General features: G+C 44.9%; 1 protein-coding gene across 1 annotated transcript in view; it reads left to right on the forward strand.

Annotated features, from left to right (window-relative positions):
- GTF2A1L (general transcription factor IIA subunit 1 like) overlaps positions 1-15,765 on the forward strand; it is a 110,767-nt gene that overhangs the window by 35,562 nt on the left and 59,440 nt on the right. The window contains exons 4-5 of the mRNA XM_088450733.1: positions 2,410-2,456; positions 11,648-11,741. Of these exons, the coding sequence (XP_088306859.1) occupies positions 2,410-2,456; positions 11,648-11,741 (141 nt within the window). The remainder of the gene's footprint in view (positions 1-2,409; positions 2,457-11,647; positions 11,742-15,765) is intronic.

Raw genomic sequence — 15,765 nt, forward strand, 5'->3', positions numbered from 1 at the left:
TCTATGGGGCGTCCATCCCATTGACTTGAATTCCCACCAAAGAAAGTCAGATCATATCCCTCATCCATGTATTACAGATCTTGATATCTTGTTATCTAAAACCTTTATTCCCCACAAGGTAGCTTAAACATGTTCATAGATCTTGAAGACCTTACTCGCTCATCTTTTGTGCAAACCCCAAGTCTCAGCAGGAAAGAAAAAAATGTTTCATGGACTGAATGTGACAGGATTTCTATTCCAGCAGCTCTATTTTCATGGAGCTGCTCTTCTGGATCTCCCCTGCTACATAGAGAGAGCCGAGCAACAATTAAGGCGATCAATAGAGGTCTCTGGCTCTATGCTGTTGCCGGGACTCTGATAATACAGAGAATGGTGGAGGATCGCCCACTGTAGTACTATTATTGGTAAAGGAAGTTCTTTAATCAAATGTTAGAACTAATCAATCCTTTTTTTACATTTTTCAGGTTGAGCGGCCTCTTTAATAGAATTAATTATTTTACAGCAATGGGTTTTTAATATAATTCAGTAATTCATCAAAGTACATTTTGCTATTTATAAAGTTAAAACACAGAAACAGAAAAATAACTTCATTATTTATGGGGTTCACACAAAGTGCAAAAGACAGTTACTAGGAACAGCTGTGTTCTTGTACGCAGCAAGTCATTTGGCTGAGAAAAATTAGATCTTGCACCGTAAACCATTAGTTTATGTTTGAGATTTAATAACTAGAGTTTTTTTTCCACTTTTGTTTGACAATGAAAATGATGATTTGCGCATATGGATCTAATTAAAAGTATTTCTAATAATATTAGTTGGCATCTGCTGTCCCACATTCAGGGGCTGTTGCTGCATGGATCTTGTAGGCCATCATGGAGGGCTCTAACCGGGTTTATAACCGTTGTCTTTTTAGAGGACAATCTTTAGCCATCTGTAACCAAAGCACAGCTTTGCAGGAGCTAAGTTTGGGTTGGCATTGATATTCGACTCTTATTTGTGTAGTTTGCCATAGGTGAGAAGTGTCCAGCTTTGCCCTCCATTGCATGGCCTCTGCTCCTCCCGTGCTGCTATTTTGGATTTGGTTAAGCTGGGTACACACTTGTGTATATATATCATTCGTTTGATTGACAAACATATCACTAGTGCATCGGTGAGTATGTACTTCTCAATATGCACATCTGATGCAGATATGTCGGTACATCTGGCTGTTTGAATAGGCGACCTGCGGCCCACCCGTGTGTATATCTTGCGTCGCATTTCGGATCAGTGGGTTGACCGATCCGCCGTTTAAGTGTGTACCCAGTTGGCATTTCTCCTTTATGATTATGGTACAAACAAACTCAAGGGATGCCCAGAACACCACTAAAGTGTATCCTAGTGGTGGGAATGACATGGTATATATACCAGTACTGTGTTGTATATTGTTACTTTTACTTTTCAAACTGTTGTTGCATGCATTACATATATACGATATTGAACCTCTGCGTCGTTCTGTGTAAAAGGCTTGCAGTGACACTTTTTTTGTGCGCCCCCTCCCTATCAGCAACGTTTCAGTGCCATTCTATTCAATCAATGCGGCACTTTCATCAGGAATACTGCGTTTTTGCTGCACTTATGCAGGTACCCGGCGTTATTACTTATATTGAAGGGAGAGCCGCACTTTATGTGTCTGTATGTATGTGTGTGTATATATATATATATATATATATATATTTTTTTTTATGTAGATGGTGTGGTCACATACCACATAATATAATCCCTTCACCTCTAAACAACCCAACATCTTCCTCCGGTGCACAGTCACATATAAGATAAATCCAAATATAAACAGGCACTCAGAGATTTGCAATAATGTCAACTGGAAAAATGTGTTAGGTGTATTGACTTAATACACTTTTCTTGTTGACTTTATTGCAAATCTCTGAGTGCCTGTTTATTTTTGGATATATACATATACACACATATATATATATATATATATATATATATATATATATATATATATAATAAATATATTAAAAAATGTTAGACTTAAACAATAAAAAAAGACCATTTCTGAGTGTTCTACAGGGAAAAAAAATTGTCAGTTAAGTGGTTAAAAATTATCCTGGAAAATGGTTTCAAACAGATGCATAGAACTGGCAATGACGGACTCTTCTCTTACCTCCATACTGCAACCATGTCTGCAGGCACTTCACATGTACAAAGAGGAACTGCACAAAGACTACAGAGAGATATTCATTTAGATGCTTATAACTGTTGCTTTTGTAGAAAAAGATTGGTATTTTGTCTCTGCTCATGTGATGCTAATCCCATTATTAGTACATACAATTAGTTATTTGGTGCAAGTTATAGTGTATTTTTATTTTTTTTTTTAACACAAATTTTACTTTTTCTCTTTTCATTTTAAAGTTCTTCAAGGTGGTAGAAACATTTCCAGTTTTACTGGAACGGACTTGGTAGGTGGATATTTTACTTTTGTTCCTATGCCTGTATTTGAAATCTTAAAGCTGTGCTTCAGAACTTTGCTGTTGCTCTACTGAATATTCTCATGTCAGGGACTAAGCTCATCCAATTTGTGTTTGGCTGTCAAACTTAGTCTTTATACTGTACATACGTAGATTCGAGCTTTATCCGTTATACACTGTTAAAGCTACTCATGGGAGCTGCTCTATTGAACCATAAATGGTTGTTCTTCTGACTGCAATACTACACTCATATTTACGAATATTATAATGGTGATACGGCAGAAATGTCACCAGTCAATATTTAAAAACATTAGTAGCATAGGTCCCGCGCAGGGCAGGGTGCTGGACCGTAGAAAAAACACTGCTGCGCGCGCCTTCGTGCCTGTAAAAGGGTCGTGTCTTTAAGATATATAACATTTTCATCACTCTTGGGGGCGTGCCCGGCACGTACGGACATGCCGGCCTGCCCCCATGCTCTCCCCTCTCTGTGAATAGATGTCATCTATTCACCAGCGGTGATCTCTGCACCGCAACTTTTCCGACCCGCGGGACACTGCAGCCCGCGGGTGGGGACGGCACCCGGCATGTTTTAGCAAGACGCCGCCATATGGGCAGGGAGCATTCTGCCCTTTTGAAATTGGCAGGGCATGGCGCCCCGCTAAAACAGCCTAGCAAGAATGCTACATTATAATTAAATTTTACTGGTTAGTAAAATTTCCTATTTGAAACTACCATGTACTCTGACTCCATACCGATGTGATATATACGGCTTATATTGCTTAGTCTTACCATGATTTTGTCCGCTGCAGCTCTGTGAATACATGAAGTGGAATTGAGTGAATTAATTTCTTTCCGTTAGAAAGCAATAACACCTGTCAAGAACATTCATTTGATAGGATTGGTATAGAACGAAAAGCTAAAATAGCAAAATACAGCAAGGGTGTTCCTTTTTAATATCCTCACTGGCCCTGTCACTGTGTCCATCAAGCTCTTCTATTACGTTGGAGACTTTGTAGCCAATCGCACCAGCTCTGTCTTCTCACTGCTGCAAGATATAGACGCACCACCATTCTAAGCAATGTCTGATATCTTTAAAATATATTATCGAGAGTATGCTGGAGAGTTTTAGGTAAGCATCATTTTTCAGTTCTATTTATATAACTCAGTAATTTATAGCATCGGATATGCTACTGTACCAAGGTTTTGTTTTTCTTAAATTTCTTTATATTTATTCTTGACTTTAGGTTTCATTTACACTACCGGTTTTAGAACACCTGCATTTTTCCAGTTATTATTGACATTTATGCTGTTTTAATGTCTCAATGTCCTCTGAAATTAAAGTGCATAACAAATAAACAATTGGGGATGAAATATAAACCTTAGAATCGTTATGTTTAACAAAATCTAATCTAAATTTTTCTTTCATCCACTAGGGGACACTGGAGGTGCTTACGCTGGGGTTTAGAGGCGTGGATAACTGGAGCTGGCACTTTAAAATAATCTAGAAGTGTGAAGCTCCTCCCCCTCTATGCCCCATCAGCCCTCAGTTTAGAAAATGTGCCTCATGGAGCTGGTCACATTATGCTGTGCTCCAGCAAATACATTTATTTGATTTAATTTTTTATTTAAAAGCATCTTTTACACTCCTATAGGTACCCTTCGCCACCTATCTAAAAGGTGGGGTCCGGGTACCTGGCGTCCTTTTAGCAAACACCAGGAAGGAGTGCACAGGGCTCATTACAAGAGCTTCTGACAGCTCCTGATCTCCACAGCTAAGTCTTCACACAAGAAGAGAAGACTGATGACCTGCCAGAGAGAGACTACAGGGGACACGCAGTGAGTAACAAGCTGCGCATCCCCCGCTGCCCAGCGCTAACACAGCATGCTGCACTGTGTTAGTGTGTGCATTGCACAGTTAAACAGCGCTATACCTGTGCGCTGTGTAAGGGAAGCCCGCTGTCGACGCTGCCCTGTGCTGTCTAAGGGAAGATGTGTGTACACAGTGCTACACGCGCGGCTCCCTGCTTCTTCCCTCTCTCCGCTGATACACACGGCTCCCTGCTTCTCCCCTCTCCCCGCTGATACATGCGGGTACCGCGGAGGGGAGGGGGGGATGGACCACATAGCAGCCATAATGGAGCCCTTAGGGCATGAAGAAGGGGGCGGAGCCTAAGCAGCGCGGGCTGTCTCTCCACTATACGCGGCAAGCGGCTGTAGTAACAGCGTGGCTGCCGTTTGTTAACTGTTTCATGCCTGTATCTCTCCCTTATCCAGGAAGAGTGCAGCAGAACTGAAGGCTGGATTCTTTTGCTCCCCATTCCTGGCTAAAAAGCTACAAGTTAAGCACAGAAGGCTCTGGTACAGGGACTGTGCATAATACACTGGGGGTGCAGGGAATCTGATCTGTGGGAAGGGAGTGGGGTGTATCTCCTCCTCTGTGTCCCAAGCCAGCCTTCTGTTTTCCTTTACTTCTGTATATACTCTGTCCCTCTGTATATACTCTGTCCCTCTGTGTGTGGTGACTGTGTGTATCCATGTCAAACAGAACAAAGGCATCTCAAAGGATGTTTGTTTGTTCTAGGTGTAACAATAAACTAACCAAGTCGCATGCTGCTGGGTCCACGTTATGTGATGCTTGTATAGCAATTGATCCACCTATGGCTATTATTGCCTCACCTGTGCCTAGATGGGCCGCTGACATGGTAGGAGTAATGACGGATTTAAGGTCTGAGTTAGCTGAGGCATGTAAGTCTCAGCCTCCCTGGGTTGCTGGGCTAACCAAGTCTCTTGATACCCTGGTACAGGTTATGGGTACAGCTGTGTCCGCTCCCTCCACTTCCTTACAAGGACCGACACAAAAGCGTCCTTTATCGACTGTTCTCCAGTCAGAAGAGTCTGACGAGGAATTCCTCGCTACGGAAGAGGAAAGGGAATTGGAGGAAGCGTTACAGGACGATACCCCTCTAGAGTTAGAGTCCACCTCTCCCGGGGTGGAATCTCTCATTTTGGCGGTCAGAAAAATCCTTAAATTACCTGAAGATGTTATTCCTGCATCCCAGGAGTGTGAATTATTTCATAACCAAATCGGCAGTTTTTCCATTCTCACTGCATCTTCAACAGCAGCTCTCAGTGGCCTGGAAACAACCGGATAAACGGTTCCAAATTCTGCGCCGGTTTCCTTCTAGCTACCCTTTTCCATAATCCATGATGGAGAAGGTGGGAAACGCTCCCTCCAGTTGATGCGTCCGTCTCCCGTCTCTCTAAGGCACTCCCAGTACCGGGAGCCACAGTACTAAAAGATCCTTCGGATTGTAAATTGGAGTCAACGCTAAGATCTATTTATCCTGCAGCGGGTGCTCAGCTTAGGCCCACCCTTGTTACTGCTTGGGTTAACAAGGCTGTGGTTTGCTGGGCTGACCAGTTGATTACAGGTTTGGTCTGGTACTTCCAGAGCAGGTTACGCATACTAACAGAACACATCCGTGAGTCTGCAGTTTTCCTGGGAGAAGCGTCAAAAGATATTAGTCAGATTAGTGCTCGCATATCTGCTTCTGCTATTTCGGGCCGCAGAGCCCTCTGGTTGCGCGCCTGCCATGCGGACGCAGAATCCAAGCGTGCGGTGGAGGGTTTACCATTCAATGGCGACATGCTGTTTGGCATGAATTAGACATATGGATATCCCAGGCCACGGGGGGAGGGCCGGGGGGGGTGGGGGGAGTCTTCCTTCCTCACGTCAACTGCATCGGCTACCAGAAGAGCTTACGCTGGACCTTTGTTTCATTCCTTTCGTGCGCCACTTTTCTTTTTTGGGAGAGCCAGAGGGGCTCCCTCCCAAGCAAGAGGCGACAGAGTAGAGGCCGCCCACACACGGTTGCACGTAGACAGGAGCCTAAGCCAGCTGAGAAACAGGTGGCATAACGGTCTTCCGTCCCACCTGGGACCACCTACAGTGGGAGCCCGCCTGCAAAGATTTCAACAAGTTTGGAACCAGACGTCTCCAGAACCGTGGATCCGCAGACTAGTTTCCCTGGGGTGCCGAATAGACTTCGAGGTCCCCCCTCCACCTCGGTTCTTCACTACAAGTCTGCCAATACCTGCAGACAAGGCCAGGGTTCTACAGGAGGCTATCCAGTCTCTAGTAGTATCATCTGTGCTAGTTCCGGTTCCAGAACATCAACGAGGTATGGGGTTTTACTCTAACCTGTTTGTAGTACCCAAACCGGATGGATCGGTCAGGCCCATCTTGAACCTCAAGTCATTGAACCTGTATCTGAAGATGTATCGGTTCCAAATGGAGTCTCTGCAGTCAGTTATTGCGAGCTTGGAACCAGGAGAGCTCCTATTATCCCTGGATATCACGGATACCTATCTCCACGTTCCCATCTGGGAACCACATTCCAACACGGTTGGATAATAAACTTCAAGAAATCAAATCTCTATCCGTCCCAGAAGCTCCTGTTTCTGGGCATGATCTTAGATACGGCATCACAGAGGATCTTCCTTCCAATAGACAAAGCCCGGGATATCCGGTGGTTGGTTCAGCTGCTCCTCAGACCAAAGAAGGTGTCCCTCCTTCTTTGTCTGCGTCTCCTGGGGAAGGTGGTAGTGGCCTTCGAGGCACTACAGTTCGGGCGATTCCACTCCAGGGTGTTTCAGCTGGACCTACTAACACAGGGGTCAGGGTCTCATCTGCTTCTACATCGACAGATCCGTCTGAGCCCAGCTACCAGAGTGACCCTTCTCTGGTGGACACAATCCAACAATCTTTTAGCGGGCCGGAGATTCAGAGTGTGGGACTGGATCATCGTAACAACGGACAGCCTTCGAGGATGGGGAGCGGTAGTCCTCGATTATCACTTTCAGGGTCGATGGTCCCCTCTAGAACAAAAGTGGCCCATAAATTTGTCGGAATTCAGAGCGATTTACAATGCTCTGATAGAAGCAACAGAGTTTCTAAGAACTCGTCCGGTAAGAGTTCAGTCCGACAACGCGACGGCCGTCGCGTACATCAACCGCCAAGGAGGGACTCGGAGTCGCAGGGCCATGTGAGAAGTAACTCAGGTTCTCAGGTGGGCCGAGAGCCAGTCAGTAATCCTGTGGACGGTATTCATCCCGGGTGTGGACATCTGGGAAGCAGATTACCTAAGCCGCCAGGATAGCCATCCCGGGGAATGGAAGCTTCATCCAGACGTGTTCAACGTGCTGATACGTCGATGGGGATGTCCTCAGGTGGACCTCATGGCGTCACGATTGAATCGTCAGCTCCCGGTATACATGTCAAGAACTTGAGATCCGCAGGCAGTGGCAGTAGACGCTCTGACAGTTCCGTGGATCTAGGACTTCGTTGACCTTTTTCCTCCGATTCCACTTCTTCCTCGAATGCTAAAAAAGGATAAAACACGAGTCAGCCTCTATCATTCTCGTGGCTCCGCACTGGCCTTGGAGAAGTTGGTTCTCGGACCTTCTGTCCCTATTGGCAGACGATCCGTGGCCCCTTCCTCTGCGCCCGGATCTGCTGCAGCAGGGTCCTTTCATACACTCCAACCTAGTGCAACTGCGTTTAACGGGGTGGCTCTTGAAACCGATGTCCTAAGATAAAGAGGAATCCCAAACTCTGTTATTCCCACCATGCTACGTGCCAGGAAACCAGTTTCGGCTGCGCATTATCATCGCCTCTGGCGTTCTTATATCTCGTGGTGTTCCAGTCGGGATCTTCCCTTTAGGACTTTTCGGTGTCCTGGTTTCTGTTTTTTTCTTCAGACTGGTCTGGATTCTGGCCTTCGTCTTGGAACTTTAAAGGTGCAGGTTTCTGCCCTTTCCATTTTCTTTCAACGGCAATTGGCCCTCATTCTTGAGGTGCAGACGTTTCTTCAGGGAGTATTGCGTTTGCAGCCTCCTTTTTTGTACCTCCGATTGCTCCCTAGGTCTTGAACTTGGTGCTTCTGTTTCTCCAGTCGTCCATGTTTGAACCTTTGGAAGAGGTTCATATTCAGTACTTGTCTTGGAAGACGGTCCTCCTCCTGGCTCTAGCATCGGCTCGTAGAGTTTCTGAATTGAGTGCTCTGTCCTATAAGCCACCTTACCTTCTGTTTCATGCTGATAGGGTGGAACTCCGGACGGTAGCCGCCTTTCTTCCCAAGGTAGTGTCGGCTTTTCATATTAATCAGCCTATCGTGGTACCATCTTGGGTGGAGGACTCTGGTGGTTCTTCTACCTTGGATGTGGTTGAAGCTCTCCGCATCTATGTTGATAGGACTGCTTCCCTCCGTAAGTCTGAGTCGTTTTTTGTCCTCTATGATGCGGTTCGGAGGGGTTGGCCAGCGTCTAAGCAGACTTTGGCACGTTGGATCCGGCTGACATTCATCAGGCTTAGGTTAATGCCGACCGCTGGCCTCCTTCGTCCATTTCGGCTCATCCCACACATTCTGTGGGTGCGTCATGGGCGGCCGGTAGGGGAGCCTCCACGTCACAATTGTGCCGTGCGGCCACTTGGTCTTCAGTTCACACGTTTGTCAAGTTTTACAAATTTGATACGTTCGCTGTTTCGGCATACCGTTTTGGCCGCCTAGTTCTGCAGGTGCCGCAGAGTGCTCCTGCCCGTGGGGAAAACTTTGGGACGTCCCCAGCGTAAGCACCTCCAGTGTCCCCTAGTGGATGAAAGAGAAAATGGGATTTTGGTACCTACCGGTAAATCCTTTTCTCTGATTCCACAGGGGACACTGGACGCCCACCTCAGCGCTCTTCGCCTGCCTGTTCGGTTTGTTCCGTATGCTGTATGTTTTGATTATTGTGTGTTCTTCTCTCCCTTTTACTCCGCTTGTTCTCCATCTCCTCTCTGTCTTCATTTTCTAAACTGAGGGCTGATGGGGCATAGAGGGTGAGGAGCTTCACACTTCTAGATTATTTTAAAGTGCCAGCTCCAGTTATCCACGCCTCTATACCCCAGCGTAAGCACCTCCAGTGTCCCCTGTGGAATCAGAGAAAAGGATTTACCGGTAGGTACCAAAATCCCATTTTTTGACTCTGCAAAGTAGCCACCTTTTACAAGTATACACTCGTGGCATTTTTCTGCAGTGGTAATCAAATATTGTTTCAGAAGTTCTTTCTGACACAGTTGCACAAGTGTTTAGCACTTGTTGGTTGTTTTGCCTTCACCCTTCTGTCCAGTTTATCCCAAACCAGCTCAATGGCGTTTATGTCTGGAGACTGCTGGTCATTCCATTATTTGATGCCTACCACCTTTTTCTTTTCTTCGAAGGTAGTTCTGACATAGCCTGTGATATGTTTTTGATCATCACTGTAGGATGCACCCTTGGCCAACTAGGCATAGACTAGAGGGTATTGCATGGCACTACAAAGTGCTGTGGTAGCCCTTTTGGTTCAGGGTGCCAGTCACTCGGGATCCAGCAAAAGACCCCCAGACCATCAGGCTTCCTCCTCCATGATTGACAGTTGGTGTCACAAGGGTTTACTTACTAAGCCACAGCTTTAAGTGTTTTTAAGCCTTCTTGACAGCATATAAAAATCCTGTGTGATGAACCAAAGATTTATATATTTTATTCACCTGTCCATAGACCACCTTCCATTCTTCAGTAGTCCACTTTCTATGGCCCAGGCAAGCCTCTTTTTCATTCCTGCAGAATAGGCTTTTTTTATACTGTAACTCTAAAACTTACATTATTTTTTAGTTATTGCTAACATAAACTTTTTTTTTTTTACCATTTAGCAGTTTACTGCTTAAATTGCAGGTTACATTTCTAGGGCTACACTAATTACATGAAAGTAGTTATGGAAACAATAATGGAAAAAATATATTGCATTTTTGCCTGCTGTCTCCTAGCTAATCCAATTTAGTTTGAGAGCGCTGTTTACATGGCAAGAAAGAAAATGCTTAAAAAAAAAAAAAAAAAAAAAAAAGGTAAAGTGACCCTCCAGCAATGATAGTAGTTACTTTACCCTTTTTACAATTTCTCTGACAGGCATTTAGTTTATTACCATTTATTACCAGTTATTTATATAGCGCACACATATTCCGCAGGGCTTTACAGAGAATATTTAGTCATTCACATCAGTCCCTGCCCCAGTGGAGCTTACACTCTATATTCCCTATCACATGCGCACACACATACACACTAGGGTTAATTTGTATTGGGAGCCAATTAACCTACCAGTATATTTTTGGAGTGTGGGAGGAAACCGGAGTTAGAAAAGTTCAACAGAATGCGGTCATTTCAAGACCCGACAACTTAAAAACTTTTAGTGTGCTCACTTATTGGCACAGAGCAGTAACGTAATGAAGTCAGTACGCTATTTTCATACTTAATTTCCAAAACATCCCTTGAGAAAAGTATGAAAAGACAGAAGATTAGTGGTAAGTAAGTGATGTATGACAAGTCATTACTTATCTTTTCTGGAAGTATTTTTTTTTTTGTGTGTGTTAAATAAACCCCATCACACTCAAAATACTAAGCAATGTACAGTGTACATGATTATGTACTGTACAGGAGGTACACTTTGTTTTAGATGGATGGCATAATTGCCTCCCTCTCTCTTTATGGGGAGTTGATTACACTATTCACTGCACTGAGCTTGCATAGTTTTTCCATAGAGTGGGCTGCTTAGGAGGATGGCTTCCGCAGCGGTGGCAGCGGTTTGTCCGGAAAACGTTCCTTGTATCTGTTTCCCCCCTAGTTTATGAAAGTGCAGCGATCACCATAAAGGGAAAAATGTTTTCCATGTTTACCATCTTCTGAATAATTGTGGTGTCAGGCTTTCAGAGCCTAGAATCTAATTGTTCCAGCATTAACCCTCTCTTACTGTGCATCTGCAGAACTACCACTGATTGTCTGCATGAAGCTCTACGATCGCTATAGTGTAACAGGGGAAACCATGTTCCCCGTTTGTCTTCAATGTTAAGCTGGGTGTGTGTATTTCGGAATATCTTGGTTCTGTTACAGCGCCCGTTCCTGCTCAGAAAATAGGTGTTGTGAAATGTACTCGTGTGCTTGCTGTGCTTCCACAACACCCCCCCCAATCACTTACACAATGCAATAAGAAAGATATTATTAAAAAAGGAAGATGGATGGAGTTCTTTAAAAATGGGAGCAAATGTGTTTTGGTTCATATGTGTAGTTTTGTTTACTTTTACTAAATGGTAACCTTGTTTTACAATGCACTTTCAGAATTCAACTGGATCAAGCGGTACATTTACTTTACCCCCTGGTATCACTTATCCCATCCACCTGCCAGCTGGAATGACTGTGCAGACTGCATCAGGTAATCAGATCGTTGTTGCTCCAGGGTGTGAGAAGTTTAGTGCCCATTTCTGGGAGGTAACTGAGGTGGCGAAGTCGACACAGGTGAGTCGCTGTAAGCGGCTGCGCTCAAACACACTCAGCCGCTCACACAGGAGTCTGACGGAGAAACTGCGCCTGGCCGAGGGTTGGTGCATGTTCCGATGGTGATGTAAAGGTGTCTTAAGACGCGGCAAGTGGGCGTCTCATTTGTTTGAAACTCAGGCACGGCATTAGCATAAAGGCAAACACGTGTCTGTCTCTCACCTGAGAATCCCCTAAATTGCTCCATCACTAAAGCAAGTTCCGTGGAACTCCATCTTTATATCTACAGAGCTCTACTTGGTGGCCATGGAGAAGATACCATGGAGTCTGGAAGCGAGTGGATGTTCATGATGTCTGCGTTTTAGGTCAGCTCTGAGCCCTATAACTTGCATAGTCATTTTCTCTCAAATCTAAAACCTCAACATACTGAGAGCATGGTTATTTGTAGAATATACTTAATGCCATTTCTGTTCAGTTCAAGTGAGTTTAATGGTCATAGTGAGATCTCTGTTGATCCTGTGGTGCTCACCGCTGCCTCCTGTGGTGCTCACCCCTGCCTCCTTGGTGACAGCAGCTGTCATCGCACACGGGTGAGAACTGCCCTGGCTCTTTTTCCAGCAGCAAGCATGACTCTAATGAGGAACACTGGACAAAAATATTCAAGGAAGCAAAACCCTCCTCCAGAACCAGCAGAGGAAGGACACTCCGCTTCGATAAATGGTGGACGACAGTTATGGTTGCTGTTTTAAGGTTTCTCCAGTAACTTTGGCATGTTTTGTGTCCCCGTCTTCCGCTGTCTCTCCTTGTTCTAGCTGTACTACACCATCAGTATCTACACAGAAATGCCATTCGTCAATGACTGATTTATTATATATTGTTAGAGGCTGATCAATAGCCGTACACACTTTCTCCACCATTGTTATTGCACTACCTTCTGCACAACCTTAGACTGTAAGCTCATTTGGGCAAGTCCATCGCTACCTCCTGTTTTATTTTACTCAATGTAACTGGGGTCATATCATGATCCCCTCCAGTGAACAGAGCTGTGTAATATGTCAGCGTTTTCTGAATTCAAAGATACTTATAGACTCAACATGTACCAGTCCCATTGCTAAGCTGGCGCCATGATTTGGTCATGGAACTTGTAGTACAATGTCAGCATATTTGACCATACCTAACAGACATATCAAGTGAAAGCTAATGATGGGTCTAAATAGCCACCTCCCAGGTATGGCCAGTGCATTTCCAATACAATTCTGATAAGTATCAAACACTAGAACCATCTTCATTACCTATGTCTCAAAATCAGGCCCTTTGCCTTCGTGAACTTCGCATTGTATCTTTACAGCACAAGTTTTATTTGCAGTGTATTTATATTTTGTTAAATAGTCTCACTGACCGAGATTCAATTCAATGCGATGTTGACTAGCTCTGGGAGGGAGCTCCCGGAACTAATCAGTTCATCGTGCTGTTAAGTCGGAGAATGCCGGTTCTCACAACTTAACTTGGGTGTTTAGTCTCACGAACAGCCATTCTCCAACTAAAGTGCTGGTCATGAGGCTTTTAGCGCCGCGCTAAGCCAGCAAATTGCGGCGCGGCCGACACTTTTGTTGTATCTCTCCTCGCATACCCAGGAGGGTGCGAGAAGAAATCCTTTATCCCGACCGAACATCGCGTTGAATGGAATAGCTTTGGGAGCTCCCTGCCGGGGCTATTCATCATCGCATTGAATTGAATCACGGTCAAAGTACAGTGTATGATTTCCTTCTAGAGAGCTAACTGGGTAGGTACCGTACGTCTTTTCTGTGTTTGCTGCAATCCCATATTACAAACTGAGATCACAACTTGACAAACCCTCTGCTAGTCTGCAGGCCATTGCTCGCCTCCAGGTACAAAGTGTCGGCTTCAAAAAACTTTCATTCGGCGTCGTGAGATTTACTTGGATATGTTCGGTTCTCATAAACGCCATCATATTGGCTACCTGGCTGTCCTGTATTTTGGATAGCCAATGAGATAAATCCGAACTAATCCGAACTTGCGCTAATTTGGCGATAAGAACCGAATAAAGCCGAACCCACGCTCTACGTCATATACAGACTCAGACTCGCACGTAGATATTCAAGTGTTACATATCAAACTAATCAGTGCACTCCCATGAAGCTGTTTTGTTGCATCCGATTATGACTAATACCCGCGTGGGACCTGGCGTTCCACAGAGATGTTTGGTGCAACTACAGCCCTAGTGTATGAGGACACATCTATATATAAACCTCAATAAATAAATTGTGCTCTATAAGGGCCGAATGCGCTCAAACCAAATTAAAATGAATTGAAGATTATCTGTGTGTGCCTGTAATCCATAATATCTTAATCTCCTGCATCAATCTAGTGGTTCCCAAACTGGGTGCAGGGTGCCATGGGGCACTTACAGGGGTGCCACGGGTTGGTGGTCCAGGACTCAATCAAATCTTTTATGGTCCAATTGATAGGCAAAACCAGTACTGGTGGCTGGCAATCATAACCTATGTGGACAAACAAATGCACTGCCCTGTCCACCAGCACATAACTGATCCTAAGGGTAACAGTTATATAATTTTTGCAGAATTTCACAATAAGAGAGTTTTTGGCCTAGGGGTGCAATGAAAAAATGCTGTGATTCAAGAAATTGTGGGAACCACTGCATTAGTCTCTTCTGTAATATTCCTTTGATTTTTTAAATATGAGAAAAGACAAATAAAACTGCATGGTGTGGTAACAACTTTTCTTTTTCCTACTTCATGGCAGTCGTTACTCTGGGATTACATCCCATCCTCCTTGTCACGACCTGGCCCTTGAGATTTCCAGTTAGAGGACTGGGAGTCGGGGTGGCTAGGTGGGGATGCAGCTGTAGACGGGGAGGAAATGTATACGACTTCCTCATCGGGCAATTCCGGGTGTTGACGAGACCTGACCAAAGGCGCGGGGTCTAACTCATTGATGGTTGTCACCAGTGACCCCTCCAAATGGGATATGGGCTTAGCTGCGCCCAATGAGCAGGTTGCGGCCCCCTGGTCAGGCACCCAGGAATTAGCAACTGACAGGAAGGTAAGGAAGACAACAGAGTGGTTGTAGGTAGATTATCACTAGTGAATATTGGTAGTAACTGATGTTGAGTATTACTGAAGTATATCGGTAAGGACCGATGGAGAGAAACGGTAGTGACCGATGATGAATATCACCTGAGAATATCGGTAGTGATCGATGTTGAATATCACTGGAGAATATCGGTAGGTCCGCCTCCGCCTCTCTCAGCCAATGAACGGCTCCCACCATTGAAGTCAATGGTGAGAACCACAGGCTAACCTTTTAGTAACCTTTAGAACAGTGGTTCTCAAACTCGGTCCTCAGGACCCCACATAGTTCACTTTTTCCAGGTCACCAAGCAGGTGCACAGGTGTATTCATTACTCACTGACATGTCTTAAAAGACCAACAGGTGCAGCTAATTATATCACTAGTAATTATGTGAGGAGACCTGCAAAACATGCACTGTTTGGGGTCCTGAGGACCGAGTTTGAGAACCTGTGCTTTAGAAGACCGAGGATGCCTACATGAAGAAGAGGACCGGTCCAGGTATTGTAGGTGAGTATGTCTGAGTGTGTATTAAATGTATACTGTCAGTGTGCGTGTCTTATCTTTCTTTTAACATTTCTTTACAGGTGAGCTACAGGTACCAGCGGGACCTTAATGCCTCGCCTGCTGACACTTGTGGTTCTTCAAGTACCAGCATGCGGGGAAGGCTTGCTGGGACCTGCAGTTCTACTGGTAAAGACAATGTTTACACTTCTGGGCTGACCAGCGGTCATGCTTCGGCTGGGCAACCCGGTGATAGGGTTTCCTTGGCTGGGGCATTACCCGCCCCCTGCTAGAAAGGGTCCGGTGCTGGTTATGGAAATTACAGGGGAACCCTACGTATTTTTTCCC

Source organism: Taudactylus pleione, unplaced genomic scaffold (assembly GCF_031769625.1).
Source record: "Taudactylus pleione unplaced genomic scaffold, aTauple2 ptg000522l, whole genome shotgun sequence".
NCBI classification, from domain to species: domain Eukaryota; kingdom Metazoa; phylum Chordata; class Amphibia; order Anura; family Myobatrachidae; genus Taudactylus; species Taudactylus pleione.